Genomic DNA, 24,791 nt, shown 5'->3' on the forward strand with positions numbered 1-24,791 from the left:
ACGCCCCCTTCTCCGCACATTCCTGCACTGCCAGCACCACCGCAGTCCTGGGCTCCAGGCGCGTCGAGAGTGGCACGGAGGCAGGCTAGCCGTAGCAAGGTGGGTCGGAGGCTATGCGTGCAAAGCGGGCGGTCAGGTCAGAGAAACTATCTGGGGCGGGCCCCGGCTAACCCCCGGGAGAGGCGGACCCCCCGGGCCGCGGCCCTGGGCCCCGCACCCCGCGCCTGGCCGGGCCTCTGCCCGCTCCGCGGCGCGCATGCTCCGTGCAGGGTTTCCCCGGCGGCTCGGGATGGGGCGCGCGGGGCGGAGGGGGCGGGCCGAGCCGCGACTGCTGGGACCCGGCGCTCGGCCGCGGCCCCGGGGCGCTCTGCGCGGCTGCTGAAGGGGCGGCGGGGGAAGCCGGCACCGCGCGTGCCACAGCGGGGATCGCTGCCCCACGCGCACGCCCGGTCGGTCCCCGGGGCCCTCTGGAGGTGACTCGGGCGGGCCAGGCCGGGCGGCGGTGTCGGCTGGGAGGGCACGGATGAGGCGATGAGGACACGAGCCGCCGCCGCTCAGCGCCCGCCGCGGCCGTAGCGGGAGTCGGACCGGGGCCAGGCCGGCGGCTCCCCCGCGGCCCGCGAGCCCAGACAAAGGAGCAGCAGCCGCCCGAGCAGCGGGCCGCGCCGCGGGGAAAGGAGGTCGCCGGGCTCGCGGGCCGCCGCGCCTCCTCGGCCGGCGCCGCGCGAGGACAGGCCCGCCGGCCGGGGGAGCCGCCTCTGGGGCCCCCGCCCGCCCGCCGGCGCCGCCCCGGAGCCGCCTCAGCCGTAGCCTCGGCCCGGGCGGGAGGCGGCGGCCGCCGGAGAGGCGAGGCGAGGCGAGGCGAGGCGGCTCGCGTCCTGCCCGACAGGCCCGCGGTCCGGCCCAGCCCGGCTCGGCCCGCGGGGCCGCCCCCGATGCGGAGGCGCTGCCGCCGGGGCCATGCAGCAGGCGCCGCAGCCCTACGAGTTCTTCAGCGAAGAGAACAGCCCGAAATGGCGGGGACTGCTGGTGTCGGCCCTGCGGAAGGTCAGTGCTGGGCCGAGGGAGGTGCCGCGGCGGCGGGAGGGCTGCGGCGGGCACCCCCGAGTCCTAACTGGGTCCGCTCGTCCTCCGGGGTCGAGTCCCCGGGGCCGAACGTTGGCTCTTCGGCGGGCGACGGGTCGCTCATAATTGCCTGTTGCATCCAGAAGGACGTTTTCTCAAGTCCCCCCCGCCCCGGGTCCCGGAAGGAAGGTTTTGTTGTGGTCATAAAACTGGGTTTCACGGTGCAGTCATTTCGTCAGGCAACTTCCGTCGTTGACCAATTTGTTGTCCTCAGGCCGGATTCGTGCAGGAGAAAGTCCCGCTGGTATTTAGACAGTTTTTAAAACAAAAGCACATTTCCCAGGCCAGGCAATTACTTTTAATTAAGTACTTGGGGAGTGTTTCCCCGGGCGAGTTGCTTGTCAAGGGTGTCCACTCGCTTGTGAGGCCGTGGTTTCTTGCAATATGGATGTTTCCCATGTGTGAAATGTCAGTGACTCACTCTTCTCATGCTTTCTGCAGGGCTCCAGGTACATTTAAAGCGCCGCCCCACTTCCCGCACAAAGATGTCCTACCTGTTTACGAAAGATTTCCCTTAGAAAATGTGGTCAGTTTCTTCACTGGGGGCGAGATCGAGAACTTGGAATCATTTTTAGGGAACAAAGAGGGGGGGCAGCTCATGCAAATCAATCTTTCCAGTTTGGGTGCATTGCTGAGGTGCTTCTGTCCTGTAGATGGTGTCAACCTTCTGTTTAGGTGATAACCATACTGTCATTTTTATAGTAAATCCTTCTATAAGGTCAAGACAAATTTAAAGACTAAATGTGCACAAGATTAGCTCTCTGCCCGTGGAGCAGGGGATCTCTTTGACATTGATGCAAACATAGTCCTTTCTGCTCTTTTGTGCAGAGTAACCAAGAATACATTTTTTAAAGTAATAAGGAAAAAGTCAGGATTAGCTTAAAAGACTGCACTGGAAAAATAAATCATATTAATTCCTGTAAGTGAAAGAAAGTAGTGTATTTTTATTTATTACTAAATCATAGCTGTGTGCATTAATGCAATCACGGGGCACAACGTGCTGGTTTTAGATATAATTTGAAATATTTTCATCAAACTGGTTAAAATAGCCTTCATGGCATTTTCTTAGAGTAGTGTATTTTTAAAGGTAAAAACATTTTGTTCATGCACTGAGAGTTTCAGATTTCCATTTTCATAATTCTTAGAAGGTGGCATTGCTTTCCTTGGGGCAAATATCAAGTCATGTCTTTTTTAAAAACTTGGTGGTGGTTACTGACTAGTGGCAGGTTAGACAGTTGTCTTTTCACTGGTATGCCGGGTGCTAAAGCATTAAATTAAATTGACCTTCCTTCCCTGTGCAGCCCAGTTCAGTAAGAAAGGGAAAGAAATGAAAAGTATGCAGAGTGGTGATAATGAACTCTTAATTAGAAGCAAAGGGGAAAATGCTCACATAGAAATTAGCCCTCAGACCACACAGTAGTGTGAGTGTAGTTACCAGGTAGGTCTGTATTGTTGGCAGTGTGATGCAGGTATCGATCCATTAGAACTGTCTAGTAGCAGATAGTATTTGAGTATGTGTTGCATAATTTATTCTGTAGGTAGCTTGAATCTAATAATCCTTCATGTGCAGATACAGGTTTACTTTTTCAAGTTGGGCCAGAAATAAAGCCAGGATTCTGTTCCAGTTGTAGTCCATTGCTTTAGTACTATTTATTACTTTGCATTTATATGTTATGCTTGTTTTCCTAGAACTCAAGTGCCTTTTAGATACTGTATTATATTCCACAGTTCTGGTATATGCTTTGTTTATGAAATAAATTTGGTCTTTTGAGAGGTGAATTTAAAAAGCAATTTTTGTTAATTTCTTAACTTACTGTTACAGAGTTAGGTACATTCCCATAGAAAAGGATTTTTAGTTTTTTGGAAAATGTTTAGTGGAAGTAATTCAGATGTATGTTCTGTTTTGTGGTATTTGGGATGTTGCAACTTTTAGGTTTGTAATGTCTGCTAAGATTTGTAACTCTTATGGAGCTAGAGGCTTGTTCTTTTCTTTGAAGGAAGTTTTAAAATCTGGTATTTATCTGCCACCAATATCTTTGTACAATGAGAATATTTGCCCCTGGGGTAGGGGGCTCTGTCTTCATAGAGCTGACTTCTCCTTCCAGCTGATCAGATAGTTTAGTTGCAAAGACTAGGATTTAATTGTAATATTTCTTTCCTTCATTTGGTGTTTCCTTTGAACATATGTATTCTTCCTGCCTTCAGTCATTTAATAAACACATTTTAGGTACTTGGCACTGTGCTGGGTACTAAGAATACAAAGATGAATTTTGAAAAGTAAAGGCCATGCTATACAGATGTTTACTATTTAGACCGAACATTCTAAATTTTGAGTTTTGGTTTATGTAAATGAGATAGCAGTTCTGAGCTCTGTATGTCTATGAAAGGAGAGATGTAGTTTAACTAGTTGTGTCAGGTTAGTCCACTTGGGGATCTTGGTGGAACCTCCAAAACTTTACTAAAACATAATTTTCAGAAAGGTGAAATCTTTTTTTTTTATTTTTTTAAGAGACAGAGTCTCACTTTATCGCCCTCGGTAGAGTGCTATGGTGTCACAGCTCACAGCAACCTCCAACTCCTGGGCTTAGGTAATTCTCTTGCCTCAGCCACCCAAATAGCTGGGACTACAGGTGCCCACCACAACACCCAGCTACACCCAGCTATTTTTTGTTGTTGTTGCAGTTTGGCCGGGTCGGGGTTTGAACCCGCCACCCTCCGTATATGGGGCCGGCACCCTACCCACAGAGCCACAGGCACCTCCCCAGAAAGGTAAAATCTTGATTTTAGTGCAAATGTAAATGAACATGTATCAGTGATTTTGGTTTAATTCATCATTTAATTAGGAAACCATAAGATGTTAAAGCCACTCCATTTGAAAATAAGAGGAGGTAGGTATTATAGGTAATTCAGTAAGGGAATATTAAGATTGCTGGGTTAGATACAGAATTAGCTATATCCTACAAGAACATAGAAGGGTAAATTTTTGCATTGGATAAAAATTGTATCTCTACCAGCCAAAAATCTGTAAGTTAATCTTTTAGGTTTATAAAATAGCCCAGTCAATAGAAAGTAGTAAAAAGTTCAAGGATAGCACTGCCCTGAAAAAGACTTATTAATTTCTGTTTATTTTTAAGTTTTGGCTAGTTTTTATAAAAACTGAATATATGTTTTATATATATTATATTTGGCAAAGTCATTCTCAACATTGAAAATGCAAGGGATTTAAAAAAACATTAAGTTTCATAACATTATGTAGAAACAATCAAGATTGAAAAATAAATATATGAAAAGTAACGTAAGGAATACAATTGAAAAAAACTTAAAAAAAGAAATAGAATTGTGTTGTTCTTTAACTTTGTTTGTTTGTTCTTTAACTTTTAACCTAGAGCCTCACCCAGGCTATTTAAAAACAAAATAGAGTGAAATGACACTACCAATGGATAATACATGTATTGTTACATTACTGCTAAATTATGTATCTTCCCTGAAAGAGACAGGAACATAAATGCCTTCATCACTACTCTCTGAGAATATAGAAGCTGTCATATCACTTGGGCAGAAAAAGAACATGGGATATATTTGTAAATGTAGTTTATTAATCTCAGTCTTTGAAATGCCTTTGGAACTTTGTTCTTGTGTAATTGATTGTATGCCAAGATAAATCAGCATTCTTCATATGGGAAGTATGCCTTAAAATAATTTTATCATGTTTTTCAGTCCCTGATGTTTTCATTAAGGTGTTTTATGCTGACTATCCAAAGCATTACTTGTGTTACCACTTGTAGATGCCTTTTTTGCATCTTCACCTGGCTAGCCACAGAAAAGAAAATGTCTGGGGCAGCACCTGTGGCTCAAAGGAGTAGGGCACTGGCCTCATATACTGGAGGTGGTGGGTTCAAACCTGGCCCCGGCCAAAAATTGCAAAAAAAAAAAAGAAAAGAAAATGTCTGTTGTCTTGCCATCTGTAGTTAAAAATGACAAATGTCAGAGAGCGCTACAAAGAATTGGTTGAATTAATTTGTTTCTGAGTTTGATTTGATTCAGGTTAAATATCTACCTCTCACCGTATGACAGTTCACTCTTAGATATAATAATCTGTCTACAAGAGGTGTGTGAGAGAATGTCTGGGTTAATTAATAACTGTCTATGGCAAGGAAAAAAAAGAGTAAGGGCTTTGATTCAGAATCTTTTGTGAAATTCTAATGAGATTCTAGTGTTTCTGCCTTTGTACCAATGTCTTCTGGAAATTTGCTTTAGAAGATTACTTGGAGCCACATGAAAAGTACAGGGTTATTTGAGAAAATGAAATTGGTATCACTGGTGATGTAAGAGTGAAAGGAGCCTTCTCTAGGGAAGTATCGTCTATGCTGTGTTCTAGAGGATGTATTCAAATAGATGACTAAGCGCCTCTTGTGTGTTAGGCCATGTGCTTTTTTTTTGGAGATAGAGTCTCACTCTGTCACCCTGGGTAGAATGCTATGGCATCACAGCTCACAGCAACCTCAGTGTCTTGGGCTCAAAAGATCCTCCTGCCGCAGCCTCCCATATAGCTGGAACTATAGGCGCCCACTACAATGTCCAGCTAGTTTTTTCTGTTTTTATTAGAGACGGGTCTCACTCTTGGTTAGGCTGGTTTCGAACTCCTGAGCTCAGTTAGTCCATCTGCCCCTGCCTCCCCAAGTATTAGGATTACAGGCGTGAGCCACTGCACCCCACATGTGCTGTTCTTGTTACTAAGGTTGTAGCAAAACCTTGCTGTCTTAAACCTTGCCTTCTAAATGTCTGTGGCCTATGGGGGAAAGGCCTGGGAAAGACAGACAATAAAGAAGTAAACAATTTTTGGATCAATAGAAATTAACAAAACAAAGAGGGGGGAGGATTTGAGGCTGAGAGACAGGGAGAAGGACCTTGACTTGGTTTAAGAAACTTAAGGCAGAGGAAATGGGGCCACTGTAGCAGATAGTTGGCACACTGAGTTAAAGTCTCTGCCTGTGTCTAGATAGTTCTGTAGGGTTATCCTTTATGTACACAGTAAGTAGATTAACTTGATCAGAATTGCTTTTTGAAAAGATAACTCCAAATCAAAGCCAGAAGCTAATTAGAGATCTATGAGTTTTGTGACATGAGACCTGTTCGGGATTTCCTAAAGCCACTGAATATAACAACAGAACTCCAGGGAGTCATTTGGAATTACTCCAAACTAATAATGATCCAAACTGACCCAAGGGGTTCAGTCAGAACTGGATGAGCAATTAAGAATGCATTTTAACTTGCTGCATTTGGCTCCCTGTCAGCCATGATTTAGTAGCCTTCTATTTTCAGTTTAATTTTGCTATGGTATATTTGGAGCAATAATATTCCATTAAAGTGTTTTATGCTGACTATCCAAAGCATTACCTGTGTTACCACTTGACATAAATCAAGTGTATGTCCTTTATATTAACCATGGCTTCTCTTCAGGGAGAATGGTAGTTTCATTATATCCTCTGTTACCCTGCATATTTGAATCAGAAAGGAATTTTAGTGTAACTAATGGATTTAGCATTATCTCATTTAGTCACATTAACAATTAACAACCTTACAGGTGAAACCTACTAAATGCAGAATATAAATGTCTACATACAATAACTAAGAAAATGCCGTGAAGGCTACGTTGAACAGTTTGATGAGAATATTTCAGATTGTATATGAAACCAGCACATTGTACCCCTTGATTGCACAAATGTACACAGCTATGATTTAACAATTAAAAAAAAAGAAAGAAAAAGAAAAAACAATTAACAACCTAAAATTCTTTTCTTCTTGAACGTGATAATAAGTAGAAAGCTTTTCGAAATATAAAAAGTAGACCAGGTGTGGTAAGTGGTTCCTGCCTGTAATCCTGGCACTCTGGGAGGCTGAGGTGGGAGTATCACTTGAGGTGGGGAGTTTCGGGCTAGCCTGAGGTAGCTGTGAGATAGGCTGAGGCCTTAGTACTCTAGCCTGGGTGACATTTAACAGGTGAAAGTAAATCAGTGCAATGAAAATAACATCAGTGATCTAAATAATAGCCCCTGATATTAACTTTTCCAAGTAAAGTTTTCTGTACTCTAGTTGATTCATTAAATCATTTTGCAAATTCAAACACTTCTCCTTACTTACAAAGTACAGTAGTTTGTAGTTCTTTCTTAATTGACCCATTAGCACCATTTGATAGTTGTTGATCTTTCTCTTTTTTGAAATCTCTTCCTTATTTGGCTTCCAGAATACCAAATTCTCCTGGTTTTTTGTTGCTCCGAATATTCCTTCTAGGTCTTCTCTTGTTTTGATTCCTCCTCATTTTCTTGACCACATCATTCTGACCTCCTCAGAGCTTAGTTGAGAGTCTCAGGGCTTAGTTGATAGACTTACATTTCTATTTTTATTTACACTCACTCCCTTGGTGATCTCACCAAACCTCATTGCTTCACGTTATCGTCTATATTAAATAATTTCCAAATTTATATTTCTGGCCCAGACTCTCTCTTAGACTTGGATATCCAGCTTTTTTTATTGATACGCCCACGTAAGCATCTCAGCCAATATTGAACTCCTTCTTTTCCCCCCTTTCGTAGTAGTTCACATATCTGTAAATGGCTACTTCATCTTTCTAGTTGCTGGAACTAAAAACTTTAAGTTGTTCTTGAATATTGACCTTTTGTTTTTTGTACCATACGTCTAATCTGTCAAATCCTTTTAGTTTCACTGCAGACTATAATTATGTTCTGTCACCATTTTAGATTTTTCTTTTACCACTGGAACCCCTCAAGTCATCATCAGCAATCTCTTGGAGTGTTGAAAAAACATTTTAACAGGTCTCCTCTCTTCTACTTGACCCATTTGGTTTTTCCTCAGTATAATGGAGATAAGTGAGATCGTATCACTCCTTTGTTCAAAACTTTCTTAGTGCTCAGAATAAAAGTTCAAGTCCTCTCAATGGCCCCTAGACCTTCTGCATTATGGTGGTGCCACCTCTCCCTCCCCCTCCCTCACCTCATTTACTTGTTTGCTCTTCTCCTGTCCCATTCTGGCATTCTTGTTCCTGTTCATGTAGACATGTTTTAGTCTTAGGACTTTCATACTTTCTCTATCTTCTGCCTTTCTGTATCTTCTTCTCTCAAGTACTGGAGACGGGCCCTTTTGCTTTCTTCAAATCTTTATAGTTAAATATCATCTTGGAGAGGTGGTCTCTTGCAGCCTATCTAAACAGCTACATCCCTCTGCTTCCTGGGCAGTCTCACGTAAATGTTCACAATATAACTCAAACCAAAATGTTATTTTCTCCCATAAACCTGCAGCTTCAGTATAAATGGTATACCAGTTCTCAAGCCAGAAACATAGTCATCATCTTCCCCCTTTCCCAGATCAGGTTTGGATATAATCAACACTGAATCATCTTGATTCTTTCTTCTAAACTAGGAGTTTTCTAACTTTTTTGGTGTGTATCTCCAAAAGAATTTTGAAAAACTTTTACATTTTATGTTGACATCTAGGAATTTTTATCTTAAGTTTAAATAGTTGCAATGGATATAATTTTATGCATATTAAAATATTAATGTTTTAAAGTAAAACAATTCATTAATCTTTTAAGTGGAATCTTCCTAATGGAATCTAAATACCCAAATAATTTGTTACTGTCATCCTTTTAAAATATATATAGCAGGGCGACGCCTGTGGCTCAGTGGGTAGGGCACGGGCCCCATATACTGAGGGTGGCAGGTTCAAACCCAGCCCTGGCCCAACTGCAACAAAAAATAGCTGGGCCTTCTGGTGGGTGCCTGTGGTCCCAGGTACTCGGGAGGCTGAGGCAAGCAAATCACCTAAGCTCAGGAGTTAGAGGTTGCTGTGAGCTGTGACACCACAGCATTCTCCCAAGGGGAATAAAGTGAGACTTTGTCCCTACAAAAAAAAATAAAATAAAATATACAATGTAAAATGGAAATTTTTTTGCTCCGTCAGCATTTCATTCTACTTCTCCCAAATAATTATATTCTAGTATAAAAATTTTTTTTTTTTTTAATTTTTGAGACAGTTTCATTCTGTCACCCTTGGTAGAGTGCTATGGTGTTTTAGCTCACAGGAACCTCAAACTCTTGGGCTTAATCAATTCTCTTGCCTCAGCCTCCCAAGTAGCTAGGACTATAGGCACCCGCCACAACGCCCGGGTATTTTTTTGTTGTTGCGGTTGTCATTGTTGTTTAGTAGCCCCGGGCCGGGTTCCAGTCCCCCTAACTGCTGAGCATAGGCACCGAGCCTTTGTTTTTCTTTTTTGAGACAGAGTCTCACTCAGTTACCTAGGCTAGAGTACAGTGGCATCATTACAACTCAAGTGCAACCTCAAACTCTTAAACTCCTGCCTCGGCCTCTAGAGTAGTTGGGAGTACTGGCATGTGCCACCACACCTGGCTAATTTGTTTTTTATTTTCTTGTGGAGATGAGTTCTTGCTATTGCCCAAGCTAGTCTTGAACTCCTGGACTCAAGTGATCCTCCTACTTTGTCCTCCCAAAGTGCCAGGATTACAGGTGTGAGCCGCTGCACCTGGCCAATTATATTTTAATATAATTTTTTAGGTAAAATCACTTGAGTCCAGGAGTTCAAGACCACTGTGAACAACATAGGGGGACTCTTGTCTCTACAAAATTGTTTTATTTTATTTAAATTTTTTTTTTTTTTTTTTGAGACAGTCTCACTTTGTCATCGTTGGTAGAGTGCTGTGGCATCACAGCTCACAGCAACCTCAAACTCTTGGGGTCAGGGTGGTGCCTGTGGCTCAAGGAGTAGGGCGCCAGCCCCCATATACCGGAGGTGGCAGGTTCAAGCCTGGCCTCGGCCAAACTGCAAAAAAATAAAATAAAAATAAACTTAAAAAAACTCTTGGGCTCACGTGGTGATTCTTTTGTCTCAACCTCTCAAGTAGCTGGGACTATAGGCACCTGCCACAACGCCTGGCTATTTTTAGAGACAGGCTGTCACTCTTGCTCAGGCTGGTCTCGAACCTGTTAGCTCAGGCAATCCACCTGCCTCAGCCTTGCAAAAAGTGCTAGGATTACAGGTAGGAGCCACTGCACCCAGCTATAAAAATATTTTTTAAAAATTAGACAGATGTGGTGGTATGTGCCTGTAGTCCTGGTTACTTAGGAGGTTGAGGCAGGAGGAATCATTTGAGCTTAGGAATTGAAGGTTATGGTGAGCTATAATTGTGCCATGCACTCTAGCTTGGGCAGAGACCCTGTCTCTTAAAAAAAAAAGTCTTTCATTGATCCTTTCTTTGTATTCATACTTCTTTACAACAGCAAAACAAGCCTGTATATTGAATTTTTAAAGATTTCTTCTGTGACTATAAAGCTTTAAAAATCTTCTTTTTGAATTGATTTTGAGTTGATAAGACATAGTTGATCAAAGAAACAAATATCATGAATTTTGAAAAATAATGACCATAAAGCTTTATTGAATATACATTTCTCAATAACATCTATGCAACTACATTGATTTTAAATTTGTTCATGTTTCTTGGGTGAATATTACTTAATGCTATAATGAGAGAGTATAGCTGGAGTGAATTAGAGTTCAGCATCAATTCCATTCCTATTTTCCACATTACAGATGTAAGCTCTGAGAACCCTTGTTAAACAGGAGAAAAATTCAAAGCAATCATACCCAATTTTTAAAACTTCTTTCAAATTATATGCCAAATTATATAATTCTTTCAAATTATATAGTAAATCTGTCATCAGAAATGATTTTTAATGATCTGTCAACTAGCAACTCAATTGAATTCTCCTCCAATTTTAAGGTAAAAAATTGTAAACCACCTGACCTGGAAAATAATGTTATCTAATCTTTAAAGTACTTTGTTTAATCAAATATATTTTTAAAAGGTTGGGACAATAAAAATAGTATTAATTTCATTGCATTTTAACCAAGACAGTATTTATTAATAAAATGCATTTTATCTTAGCATGTTCTTTAAATGTACTATATTTTCTTCCTTTTTTTTTTTTTTTTAAGAGACAGAGTTTCACTTTATCACCCTCGGTAGAGTACCGCGGCGTCACAGCTCATAGCAACCTCCAACTCCTGGTCTTAGGCAATTCTCTTGCCTCAGCCTCCTGAGTAGCTGGGACTATAGGTCCCTACAATGCTCGACTATTTTTTTGTTGCAGTTTGTCTGGGGCTGGGTTTGAACCCAACACCCTCAGTATATGGGGCCAGTGCCCTACTCACTGAGCCACAGGCACCACCCATAAATATACTATATTTTCATTGAATTTTTGGAGCTACAGACCTAGCTCATTGTATTAGCTTTCTGTTGCTAAATAACAAATTATCACATACTGGCTTAATATAAAATCCACTTATCTCATAGTTTCTATAGGTTAGAAGTCTAGGCACAGTTGTAGCTGTGTTCTTTGCTTAGGGTCTCCTTATGCTGAAGTCAAGGTTTTGACTAGGGCTGTGGTCTCATTTGAGGTTTGGGCTCTTCCAAGTTCATGTGATTATTGGCAGAATTTATTTCCCTTGTACTTAAGGACTGAGGCTCTCAGCTCTCAGCTCCTAAAGGCTACCTGCCGTTTCTTGCCATGTGACTCTCATCATTGCTTCTTCATGGTCAACAGGAATGCATCTGCTACTACCTCTTTTTTTTTTTTTGAGACAAAGTCTCAGTATGTCACCCTCGGTAGAGTACCGTGGCATCACAGCTCACAGAAACCTCAAACTCTTGGGCTCAAGTGATTCTCTTGCCTCAGCCTCCTGAGTAGCTGGGACTACAGGCGCCTACCACAATGCCCGGCTATTTTTTGTTGCAGTTGTCATTGTCATTTGGCAGGCCCAGGCCAGGCTCAAACCTGTCAGCTTCAGTGTATGTGGCTGGCACCCTATTCACTGAGTTACAGGCACTGAGCCTGCTACTACCTCTTATAATTCTAGACTAGTTTCGAAGACTCATCTCATCAGGTCATGCTTACCCAGCATAATCTCTTTTATTTATTCCAAGTCAATTGATTAAGAACCTTAGGTACCTTTGCCGTATTTGGTAGCCTAATCACAAGAATGATATCCCATCATATTCATAAGTCCCACCTGTGTTCTGCTTACTACATGCATTCATTCTGTGGTCAATATCTACCACATAACCTAATTAGTAAAGTCAGTTTTAATTATTAATCCAGCCACCCTAATAGTTTATCTTTTGTCAGACTAAGTCTAACTTAATTTTTCAATTCAAAAGAATGTATTACTTTGTGTCACATGCCACCCATCTTATTCTGAATTTAAATAGGTAGAAAAGGTAAAAGTGTGAAAACTTGCTTTGGATTTTTTTCTCCTGATTGAAAGAATATTGCCTTAAGTATTCCTTTTAAAAATTTTGTTTTTGGAAGCAGTCCTGCTCTGCTGCCCCAGCTAGCATGCTGCGGCATCAGCCTAGTTCACAGCAGCCTCACACTCCTGGGTTCAAGTGGTCCTCCTGCCTCAGCCTCCCCAGGAGCTAGGACTATAGGCACCCATCATAATGTCCAGCTAATTTTTTTTTATTTGTGGTAGACACAGGGTCTCACTCCTGAGCTCAAGTAATCCTCCCACCTTGGCTCCCAGGGTGGTAGGATTACAGGCATGAGCCACCTCGCCAGGCCTGCCTTAAGTATTTCTCAAAGATGCTCTTTTCTTTGTTTTCATGGGCCTGTCCCCTCAGGAGGATGTATTTTTCAACAGTAGGCTAAGGGATGGAAGATGTAATATATTTAAATGAAAATATTCATAATTGTCTCTTTGTTCAGTGTCCTAGAATTTATTTATTTTTGCACCTTAGAGCAACATACCATAGTGAGTTTTAGGACAAGCGAGAGAGCTGCCTTTCTTCAGTAAAGTAAGAGGAGAGCAGCTGTGAAGGGAAAAGTAGGAAAGGAGAACTTGCTTTACCCCTTGTCTTCTTGGCCCAGGGATTTTTAAACTTAGAATGATACAGATTTAGGGCAGTGCCTGTGCCTCAGTGGATAGGGTGCTGGCCCCATATACCGAGGGTGGCGGGTTTGAACTTGGCCCCGGCCAAACTGCAATAAAAAAATAGTTGGGCGTTCTGGCGGGCGCCTGTATTCCCAACTACTCGAGAGGTTGAGGCAAGAGAATTGCCTAAGGCCAGGAGTTAGAGGTTGCTGTGAGCTGTGATGTGACAGTACTCTACCGAGGGCAATAAAGTGACTCTATCTCTAAAAAAAAAGAAGAAAACAGATTTAGTAATAGTGATCCTTTTTAATTCACAGGGGACAAAAGCACCAGTGTTACTATTTTTTTCTATTTTGTTTTTCTGTCAAAATTTAAAATAAATTTTCAGTGTCTATTGCAGTTTACCTGCTAGTAAGTAGTGGAAGATCATATTAAAATAAAGAAGAGATATAGAGCTTTAAAGGCAAAATGGCTTATTGTGCTTTTTGGTTTTTTCTTACAAACGTGTCTATAGTTTGATTTTAAGTTTGATAGTTATTTTTACTCACATGGTTCCTGCTAACTGTAATGAAATAGAAGTATCTTAATATTTCATGTTCTACAACGAACCCTGGCTCCCATTTGCTCTGCCACTGAAACAAGTTGGGAACCTTTTGTCTACCATGAGTGTCTAACCTGTGGCTTGCAACCACATGCTGATTTTGTGAGGAGTTTTTTTGTTTATCTGTAGTGTCAAATATTATGAAAAATACACATGGAACTATTTTTTTTGCTAATCAGCTTTCCTTATTGTTTGTGCATTTTCTGTGTGGCCCACGGCAACACTTCTTCCAATGTGAAGCAGAGAAGAAAAAAGGTTGGATACCTGGGACTTTTAGCCTGTACTTTGACTTTGCTGGTTCATGGCCTGCCTTTATGGGAAGGTGCTTACAGACCATATGCCATTTTATTCCTTTCAAGGAAAATTTGATGACAAAAGTTTCTGTTTCAGTAATATTCTTTTTTTATGGTAAGCTCTCACTGAATATTAAGTTAAATAGAATGAGATTCCAGGCCTGTACTTATCTGCATTTTAAATAAACCTACATTGTGATAACCTGTCAAAAAAGCACCTAATTAAGTTCCTAACTCTAAATCAGAAGTAAATATTAGTAGATGTAGAAATAGAGAACCAGAGTGGGAATTCTCTCATTTATAATGTGATAACTGAGCTTCCAGGTACATATCCAGTAGAATAAAAAAAACTTATGGAGTTAATTTTTCTCAGTCTCTATATAGTTGAAGTGAGGCCAAGAAATTGGTTTGCTACCATGACTCTATTTAATAAGTATTTACCTAGCACTTTCTTTATGCAAGGGACTCTGCCTTTAATAACATGGTACTAAGCAACCTATGTGTTAGGAATATAGGTGTGGAGAAATAGGAAGAGGAAACTGAAAACAAAAAAAGGTTCCTGACCTTAAGGAGTTTATAGAATATGTGGTTTCACTTGTTGATCATACACTCTGATCAGAAAAATGTTACCTTAGAATATTATATTTTTTATGTTCTTAACAGCTTTATTGGAGGTATAATTGATAAACAATAAACTGTATATATTTAAAGTTTACAATATGATATTTTCATATACACACAGTGAAATAATCAAAGATAGTGAACATACCTCAGCCCTATAGATTGCCTCTTGACAATGTAATTCTTCCTCCCATTTCTTGCCATCCCAAGGCAGTCACTGATTTTTTTCCATCACTACCGAGGTATTTTCTAGTACTGTACTAATGGAATCAAGCAGTATATGCTTTTTTTCTTGTCTGGCTTCTTTTACTCAGCATAATTATTTTCAGATTAATTTGTGTTGTTGCATGTATCAGTAGTCCATTACTTTTCATTGCTCAGTAGTATTTCATCATTTGGATATGTTACAGTTTGTATTCCCCTTTTGATGTACATTTGGGTTTTCAGATCTTGACCATTACACGTAAAGCTGCTATGTAAATTTGTGTACATAAGTCTTTCTGTGGACATATGTTTTTCTCCTAGGTATCCAAAGAATGGTCGGATTAGGGTGGCACCCATAGCTCAGTGGTTAGGATACCAGCCACATACACCCAGGCTGGCAGATTCCAACCTGGCCTGGGCCTGCTAAACAACAATGACAACTGCAACAAAAAAATAGCTGGGCGTTGTAGCAGGCGCCTGTAGTCCCAGCTACTTGGGAGGCTGAGGCAAGAGAATCACTTAAGCCCAAGTGTTTGAGGTTGCTGTGAGCTGTGATGCCATGGCACTCTACCAAGGGCAAGATAGTGAGGCTCTGTCTCAAAAACAAAAAACAAAAAAAACAAAGAATGGTTGGATCAGGTATTAGGTAGATGTTAAACTTTTTGAGAAACTATCAAATGTTTTCCAAAGTGGTTGTACAGTTTTACATAATCACTAGCAATATATTAGAGATCCAGTTCCTTTTGGCAACATTTGATAATTTAATTTTAGCCATTCTAATAGCAGTGTAATGGTATCTTGTGATTTAAATTTGCATTTCCTTAGAGATTGATGGTGTTGAACATCTTTCATGTTCTTTGCCATCCATTTATCTTCTTTGGTAAAGTCTTTGTTCAGGTCTTTAGTCCATTTTTGCTGAATGTTTTGTTTTCTTCTTAAGTTTTGAGAGTTCTTTATATCTCTGGATATAAGTTCTTTATCAAATATATGTATTACAAATGTTTTCTTCCAGTCTGTAGCTTGTTTTTTTCATTCTCTTATATCTTTTGAAGAACAAAAGATTTAAATCTTTATGAAGTCCAGTCTATCCATTTGATTTTGTTTTTTTTTTAAGGGACTGTCTTCAGTGTTATATCTAAGAAATCTTTGCCTAAACCAGTATATCAAAATTTTTCTCATTTTTTTTCTTCTAGAAGTTTTACGGTTTTAGATTTTACATTTAGATCTGTGATTTCTTTGATTTAATTCTTATATATGGTGTGATAATTTTGTATATGTATGTTTTATTTTTTGCATATGGATATCTGTCCTCTCACCATTTGTTGAAAAGGCTATCCTTCTTTGCTGAAGGTCTTTCTGCATTTATAAAAAATCAGTTGTTTGGCAGGGCACAGTAGCCTATATTCCCAGCACTTTGGGAGACCAACACAGGAGGATCATTTGAGCCTAAGAGTTTGAGACCAGCCTGGAAAACCTAGGAAAACTCCTTCTCTACCAAAAATTAAAAAATTATTCAGGCTTGGTGACATTATAGCCAAACCTGGTTATCAGGAGGCTGAGGCAAGAGAATTACTTGAGCCCGGGAGTTCAAGGTTATAGTGAGTGAACTATGATCAGGCCACTACACTCCAGCCTGGGCAACAGAATGAAACCTTGTCTCTTAAAAAAATAAATAAAGTCAGTCTGGATTCTCTATTTTGTTTTATTGACGTTTTTGCTTATCTTTTTCTTTTTTTAATTTTTGGTTCTTGAAAAGATTAATAACATTGATAAACCTGAGATACTGATCAGGGAAAGGAGTGAACACACAAATAACAGAAGATACTTCACTACTGACCCTATAGACTTACAGAATGTAAGGGCTATCATGCACATTTTATGCTAAATGTCTTTTTTTAACCCTGATTTTCTTCTGATGTGGATCCCTTAGGAAATGGTAAAGCCTAAAACTTAGACCATTCGTTTGGCAATGGTTGGTTTAGGGGTGGGCATGTAATGCAGATATAAAGCAGAATTTTATGCTGGAGTTTCAAAATTTAGATGAAATGGTCAACTTCATGCTTTTTTTCCCCATGGGAAGACTTTTTAATTACCTTTAGTTAACTGTGAAGCTATCAGATTATCTATTAGTTTTTGTGTCAGTGGCATGATATCCTTCAATGCCATGACATAAAAAGTTAGAACTTTACTTTTATTCTTTCTTTCAGCCAATATTTACTGACCACCTACTATATGCTAGCACTGTTATTTACCATATTTCTTACATATCCAGTCAGACTGGATTATTTTTTAGGATGGATTTCTAGGCTCTAACTTGAGGACATTTAAAAACAAAAAAGGCTCAGCATAGCTAGGTGATGATAAAAAGGGGTGTAGGCCATGTAAAAGCTGAGTAGCATGTACTTCACAGAACACCTCTCATTTATAAAGGAGTATGGTTTTTCAGAGGCCCTTCTGTCACTGGGATTCATGATGTAGTACATAGATTTGTACTGCTAGTAGGTTTATTAGTTGACATTAGGGTACCATGATTCTTTTAGAATTGTATAGAATATTTTATGGGTATACGATTTTTGGTGGTAGGGAAGAAGGAGTTCAGTGGCTTTACATAGATTTTACGTAGTCAAAAAAATTTTTAAGAATCACAACTTTTGTGAATTAAGAAAAGTTTGCAGAGACCAACAAATGTTTTGTTTAATTTTTTGTTTCATATCTGTTTTTGAGTAACCATTCTAGTAAAATATTATTAATTATATGTAAGATTCTCATTGACTTTTCAGTTCCTGTTATGTGGCTGGTACTTTAACTGAAAAAAATTTTTTAAAGGTGCAAGAGCAAGTACATCCCAATCTCTCAGCTAATGAAGAGTCTCTTTATTATATTGAAGAGTTGATTTTTCAGCTGCTTAATAAATTATGCATGGCCCAACCAAGGACTGTTCAAGATGTGGAGGTAAAAACTATTTTGTTACTTTAAAAATTAATTTTTTGTATCCAAATCTGTATCATTTAAAATTATTGTGGAAACTGAAACCGTTGAAGCTGAGTGTGATATATATGACCAATTCAGTTTTGACAAAGACATCAAATTAATTCATTGAGGAAAGGAAAGTTCTTTAGCAATAAAAGTATTAGAACTAGATAAATTTAAGAGAGAAAAATCTTTGAGACATATTTCACACCACAGACAAAAATTAATTCAAGATGGATTATAGCCTTAGACATGAAAGCTGAAACTATAGTTTCCAGAAGAGGGCGGCGCCTGTGGCTCAGTTGGTGAGGCACCGGCCCCATATACCGAGGGTGGCAGGTTCAAGCCCAGCCCCCGCTGAACTGCAACCAAAAAATGGCTGGGCGTTGTGGCGGGCGCCTGTAGTCCCAGCTATTCGGGAGGCTGAGGCAAGAGAATCGCTTAAGCCCAGGAGGTTGCTGTGAGCTGTGTGATGCCACGGCACTCTACCGAGGGCCATAGGGTGAGACTCTGTCTCTACAGAAAAAAATAAAATAAAATAAAGTTTCCAGAAGAAAATGGTAGAGAATATCTTCATAACCTGGGGTTAGGCAAATACATTTTGAAGAGGACTGAAAACATAGGAACTATTAGAATAATATTAATAAATTAATAAGTATAGTCACAGACTAGGGTTTCCTAGTTTGTAATATACATTCTTGACCAAAGAATTTATATCCAGAAAATGTTAAAAACTCCTACAAGTCAGTAATAAGAAAATACTCTCCTCCCCACATAGATAAAAGCCTTACATAGACACTTTATAAAAGAAGACATAATGGCCAGAAAGCACATGAAAGAGTGTTCAAGCTCATAAGTTATTAGAGAAATAAAAATTAAAACCATAGTGAAATACCATTTTATATCTACTAAAAAGGATAAAATTAATGACTGATTACACCAAATGTTGGTGGAAATATGGAACAAGTAGAACTCTTGAACAATATGTGTGTGTGTGATTTATTTACGATTTTTTTTTTTTTTTTTGAGACAAAGTCTCACTCAGTTGCTCTGGGGTCTAGGGCTGTGGTACAATCATAGTTCACAGCAACCTTAAACACCTGGGCTCAAGTGATCCTCTTTTCTCAGCCTCCTGAGATGGGGTCTCATTCTTGCTCAGGCTTGTCTCAAACTCCTGAGCTCAAGCAATCCACTGTTGTTGGCCTCCTAGAATAATAGATTTACAGGCATGAGCCACCATGCCTGGCCGCTAGTAGATGTATAAAATGTTATAACTACTTTGGAAGACTGCTTGACAGTTTCTTATAAAGTTAAATATAGATCTAGCCTGTGACCAGCAATTTTAATCCTAGTATTGAATTTTAGAGAATGAAAACACGTGTTCACAAAGAGATTTACATATGCATGTCTAAGCAGTTTGTTTATTTATTTATTTATTTGTAGAGACAGAGTCTTACTTTATCGCCCTCGGTAGAGTGCTGTGGAGTCACACAGCTTACCACTCACAGCAACCTCCAACTCTTGGGCTTAGGTGATTCTCTTGCCTCAGCCTCCTGAGTAGCTGGGACCACAGGCGCCCGCCACAATGCCCGGCTGTTTTTTTGTTGTGGTTTGGCCGGGGCCAGGTTTAAACCCACCACCCTCGGTACATGGGGCCGGTGTCCTGCCCACTGAGCCATAGGCACTGCCCTGTCTAAACAGTTTAATTCATAATAGCCTGGAAACAGTTCAAATTTCTTTCAGTAAGAAAGTAGGTGAACAAACATGGTAGATTCATAAAATGAAATTTTAACTGATAATAAAATAAAGAACAAACTGTTGATCTGTGCATTAACATAGCTGCAATCATAGGCATTATATGTATTAAAAAACAGTCCCCAAAGAGTACATACTGTGTGATTTCATTCATATGAAAGTTAGAAACAACTTAACCAATGGAGCTAGATGATTGCCTATTAGGCATGGAGACCAGGATTATGGAAATGTTCTATATTTTGATTGGGGTGATAGTTGCACAAGTGTTAAGTATTTTCAAAACTCACCAAATTGTACACTTAAGATTTGTGCATCTTATTACATCTAAAAATATTATCTCAATAAAAGATTAGTATATGTATTAAGGATACTTGCTCATTGTGTAAAAAATATAACTAAAAGATTACGTGTGAATTAGTGCTTAAATAATTATTTTGCCTTGGTTATGTGGGAGTATTTTTAGAAGTATCTGTCAGTATAGCTTTCAGAATTTTCCTTTGCACTTACATTATTTACCTTTCTTTTGAAGATTGCTTTTTTAGGCAACAACCTTTAGTATAAAAGAAAATCTTAATTTGGAGGGATTGAGAATGATTTAACACCAATCCTCTTGGGTTTTTTTTTGTTTGTTTGTTTGCTTGTTTTTTTGAGTGACCCTGTCTCACTCTGTCACCAGGCTGGAGTGCATTGACATGATAACAGCTTATTGCATCCTTGAACTCTTGGGCTCAAGGAATCTTCCTGCCTCAGCCTCTGAAGTAGCTGGGTCTAAGCGCTGCTGAGCCTGGCTAATTCTTTAATTTTTTGTAGAGACGATGTCTTGCTATGTTGCTCAGTCTTGTTTAAAACTCCTGGCCTCAAGCAGTCCTCCTCCTTGACCTCCCAAATTGGTAGAATTACAGATGGGAGCCACTGTACTGGCTGATGTTTTTCTTTAAAACCAAAAATGTATTTTATTACAGGAATCGGAACATGTTTTATTACTATTATCTACTAGCATTAAGAGTATATGTATACATATATGTATATATGTATAAGACAAGAGGATCACTTGAGCCTAGGTGTTTAAGGTTGCTGTGAACTATGATTGCACCACAGCCCTCTATCCCTTTTATATATATATATATATATATATATATATAAGATTATGTGTGATTTAATGCTTAAATAATTGTTTTGCCTTGGTTATGTGGAAGTATTTTTAGATTTTTAGAAACATCTGAGAGTACAGCTTTCAAAATTTTCCTTTGTACTACATTTTTTACCTTTCTTTGGAAGATTGTTTCTTTAAGACAACAACCTTTAGTATAGAAGAAATCTTAATTGGGAGCATTAAGAATAGTGGTAAAGTTGAATTTTGTATGAAATTTTTATTTATGAACACTTCTGTTAATGTTACAATGATATTGCTATGATCTGAACAGGAACGAGTTCAAAAGACCTTTCCTCACCCAATTGATAAATGGGCTATTGCTGATGCACAGTCTGCCATAGAGAAACGAAAACGAAGAAATCCTCTTTTACTGCCTGTGGACAAAATCCATCCATCATTGAAGGTAACAAATGATTAAATATTGAGGCAGTTCTTACAACAAATAACACTTTATGCATTGTAGTATTGGTGTATGTATACCGTGCTAATGTAGCATGGTCTGTGTTAGTAAATATGTGCACTTGTACATAAACACATGTGTATAGAATAAAAATAAATACACTCTGAAGATACCAGATTACCTTTCAACTAGTATTAAAAGTTTTTTTAATTTTTTTAAATTTTATTTTTATTTATTTATTTTTAAATTAATTATTATTTTTTTTTTTGAGACAGAGTCTCAAGCTATTGCCCTGGGTAGAGTGCCCTGGCGTCATAGCTCACCTCAACCTCCAATTCCTGGGCTCAAGTGATCCTCTTGCCTCAGATTTTCTGTTTTTAGTAGAGACAGGGTCTTGCTTTTACTCACGCTGGTCTCGAACCCATAAGCTCACGTAATCCATCTGCCTTCGCCTCCCAGAGTGATAGGATTACAGGTATGAGCCACCGCGCCTGACCCTAAAAGTTAGTAATAGTGATGTATTGTGGCATCTTCTAGTGACTACTACCTCTGACTGATTTCCATGTAGTAGGCCATGATTCTCAACCTTTTGTTGATTAAGAAGATTCACAAAGACAAAGGCTACTATGAATTCAGAAATTTTTCAGTTAGTCTGTATTATCATAAGTATTTTATGTATGAGGTCTGACAATTAAGTTCAAGAACTTATCCTAGACAAAGAGCTACATATGTCACTGCTGAATATTACTATGGCCACCTTGAAAGTACTCCCCTTGGAAAGCTAATCACCAATACCAGGGGCTAGTCTACCCTTCAAAGCAATTTTGGAACTTTTTTCCTGGGGTGACCATCAAAGCTATCGTAAAATCAAGTTTGCAAACTTGCTACCAGACACTTACATTGGCAGCACTGTACAAACAACTGGGGTAAGGTTTCATAATCGTATTATGTCAGCGTCTCACAACTGTGTTTGTGTCAATGTATGGTAGTGTCTTGCAGAGTGGCATTCATTATTGTTGTTTCATGTTTTTGTTTGCTGTATGACAACGGCTCTGATGGTCATTCCACAAAGAGAGTTCCAAAATTGCTTTGAAGGCTGGACTAGGCGCTGGTATCACTACACAGCTTCCCAAGGGGAGTACTTTGAAAGTGACCATAGTGATAGTCTATCTAGCATATTTTCTAGGATAAGTTTGTGAACTTAATTGTCACGCCTCATACATAGGAAAAATTGGCCAGGGAATATTTAGTCTATAGAGTATGCTTCAAGTACATGGATTTGAAGACTCTTTTATAGCAATTCTAAAAAATACCCCCATACACACAGATTCTCTTCACCATAGAAATTGCTGTAATTAGGAGATAAAGATAGCAAGTATTTCTCAGATAGGTTTTGGTTAACATTAAGAGACTTTCAGTGAAGTCCAGCCATAGATTTTTATATTAGAATCAATTTTTCTTGTTTTATAAAAGGCAAAGTTGTTAGATTGAATGTCTTTTTAAGAAAGAAACCTTAATACTATGACTAAAGCCTCATTTTCTGTCCTTTGGTATCAACAAATTTTTAGACATTTTGTTTATTAGAAATTTCTTTATAACAAGGTTGTTAGTTATTTTTTTTATTTTTATTTTTATTTTTTTTTGAGACGGAGCCTCAAGCTGTCACCCTGGGTAGAGTCCTGTGGCATCATAGCTCACAGCAATCTCCAACTCCTGGGCTTAAGCAATTCTCCTACCTACACCTCCCAAGTAGCTGGGACTACAGGCACCCGCCACAAAGCCTGGCTACTTTCTGGTTGTAATTGTCATTGTTCTTTGGCAGGCCCTGGCAGATTTGAAACCGCCAGCTCTGGTGTATGTGGCTGGCACCTTAGCCGCTTGAGCTATAGGCACTGAGCCGGTTGTCAGTAATTTTTGAGTGGTTAACTGATAACTTGATTGACAATGTCATTTTTTGCAATTATTTCTTTTTTTCACAGGAAGTTTTAGGGTACAAAGTGGATTACCATGTGTCCCTATATATTGTGGCTGTACTAGAGTATATCTCTGCTGATATTTTGAAGTTGGCTGGTAATTATGTTTTTAATATCCGACATTATGAAATATCTCAGCAAGACATTAAAGTGTCAATGTGTGCAGATAAGGTATGTATTAAAAGATTTTTAAACTTAACTTGAAGAATAATAATAATGACTATCTCATTTCTGCCTTATTCTTTTTTAATGCATGATTATATTAGTAATTTTTATAATTTCTTTTTTTTTTGTAGAGACAGAGTCTCACTGTCTCTCAGCGTCACACAGCTCACAGCAGCCTCTAACTCTTGGGCTTACTCGATTCTCTTGCCACAGCCTCCCGAGCAGCTGGGACTACAGGCGCCCGCCACAACGCCCGGCTATTTTTCTGTTGCCATTTGGCCGGGGCTGGGTCCGAACCCGCCACCCTCGGCATATGGGGCCGGCGCCCGGAAGACAGAAAAATCCTGGCTTTACAGAGTCACCATAGTATTTTCAGGTTTTTAAGTGTATGGCAGCATGGGGATCTCTTTTTTCTATTGAGAATCTCTTACTTACAGGAAAAAACTTTCAAAGTCTTAAATCAGTTTAAGAAAAGTAGTTTTAGTTTTACATTTTATTTTATTATTTTTTATTTGAGACAGAGTCTTACTCCATTGCCCAGGCTTGAGTGCCATGGCATCAGTTTATCTCACTGTAGCCTCAAATTCTTGGGTTCAAGTGATCCTCCTGCCTTAGCCTCCCAAGTAGCTGGGACTACAGGTGTCTGCCACCTGTCTAATTTTTTTTTTTTTTTTTTTAGACAGAGTCTCACTTTGTCACTCTAGATGGAGTGCCATGGCATCATAGCTGATAGTAACCTCAAACTCTTGGGCTCAAGTGATTTTCTTACCTCAGCCTCCTGAGTATCTGGGACTACAGGCACCTGCCCTAATACCTGGCTAGTTTTAGAGACCAGGTCTCTCTCTGGCTCAATCTGTTCTGGAACTCCCAAGCTCAAGCAATCTACCATCGTGCCCTCCCAGAGTGCTAGGATTACAGGTGTGAGCTACCACGCCTGGCCTGAGTTTTGTATTTTAAAAAGGGAATGGATTTAATTCTGTCCAGGTACTCTTAAGCTAAGTAATTTTGAAGAACATAACTTTGGTTTCACAGAACAATTCAGTGGGGCAAAGGGAGAGACAAAAAACTTTGCAATATTGAAGTTACTCTGTTCTTTTTTTATTTTTTGAGACAGAGTCTCACTTTGTCACCCTTGGTAGAATGCTGTAGCGTAACAGCTCACAGCAATCTCAAACTCTTGGGCTTAAGCGATTCTCTTGCCTCAGCCTCCCAAGTAGCTGAAACTACAGGTGCCTGTCATAACGCTTGGCTATTTTTTGTTGCAGTTGTCATTGTTGTTTAGCTGGCCCCAGCCTTTTTTGAACCTGCCAGCCTTGGTGTATGTGGCTAGTGCCCTAACCACTGTGCTACGGGCGCTGAGCCTGATGTTACTCTGTTCTGAAAATTTTTGTTTACATATTTGTGTTCCTTCCTATCTGTAAACTACTTGAAGGAATAAGTTGAGTCTTTTCATTTGTCTTTCTCGTTTTCTTCCCCTCCTACTTTCCTTCCTTTGTTCTCCTTACTTTTTAAATCAACATTTGTGAAGTACCCCATATGTGCCAGGTATTGTCTTGAGCATGATAAAGT

At 39.6% G+C, this 24,791-nt stretch overlaps 1 protein-coding gene across 1 annotated transcript in view; it reads left to right on the top strand.

Annotated features, from left to right (window-relative positions):
• Window positions 1-651: 651 nt before the first annotated feature.
• SOS2 (SOS Ras/Rho guanine nucleotide exchange factor 2) overlaps window positions 652-24,791 on the top strand; it is an 80,181-nt gene continuing 56,041 nt past the window's right edge. Inside the window, exons 1-4 of the mRNA XM_053596079.1 lie at window positions 652-1,047; window positions 17,633-17,758; window positions 20,956-21,087; window positions 23,064-23,228. Coding sequence (XP_053452054.1) covers window positions 961-1,047; window positions 17,633-17,758; window positions 20,956-21,087; window positions 23,064-23,228 — 510 coding nt within the window. The 5' untranslated portion in view covers window positions 652-960. The remainder of the gene's footprint in view (window positions 1,048-17,632; window positions 17,759-20,955; window positions 21,088-23,063; window positions 23,229-24,791) is intronic.

This window comes from Nycticebus coucang, chromosome 6 (genome assembly GCF_027406575.1).
Source record: "Nycticebus coucang isolate mNycCou1 chromosome 6, mNycCou1.pri, whole genome shotgun sequence".
NCBI lineage: Eukaryota > Metazoa > Chordata > Mammalia > Primates > Lorisidae > Nycticebus > Nycticebus coucang.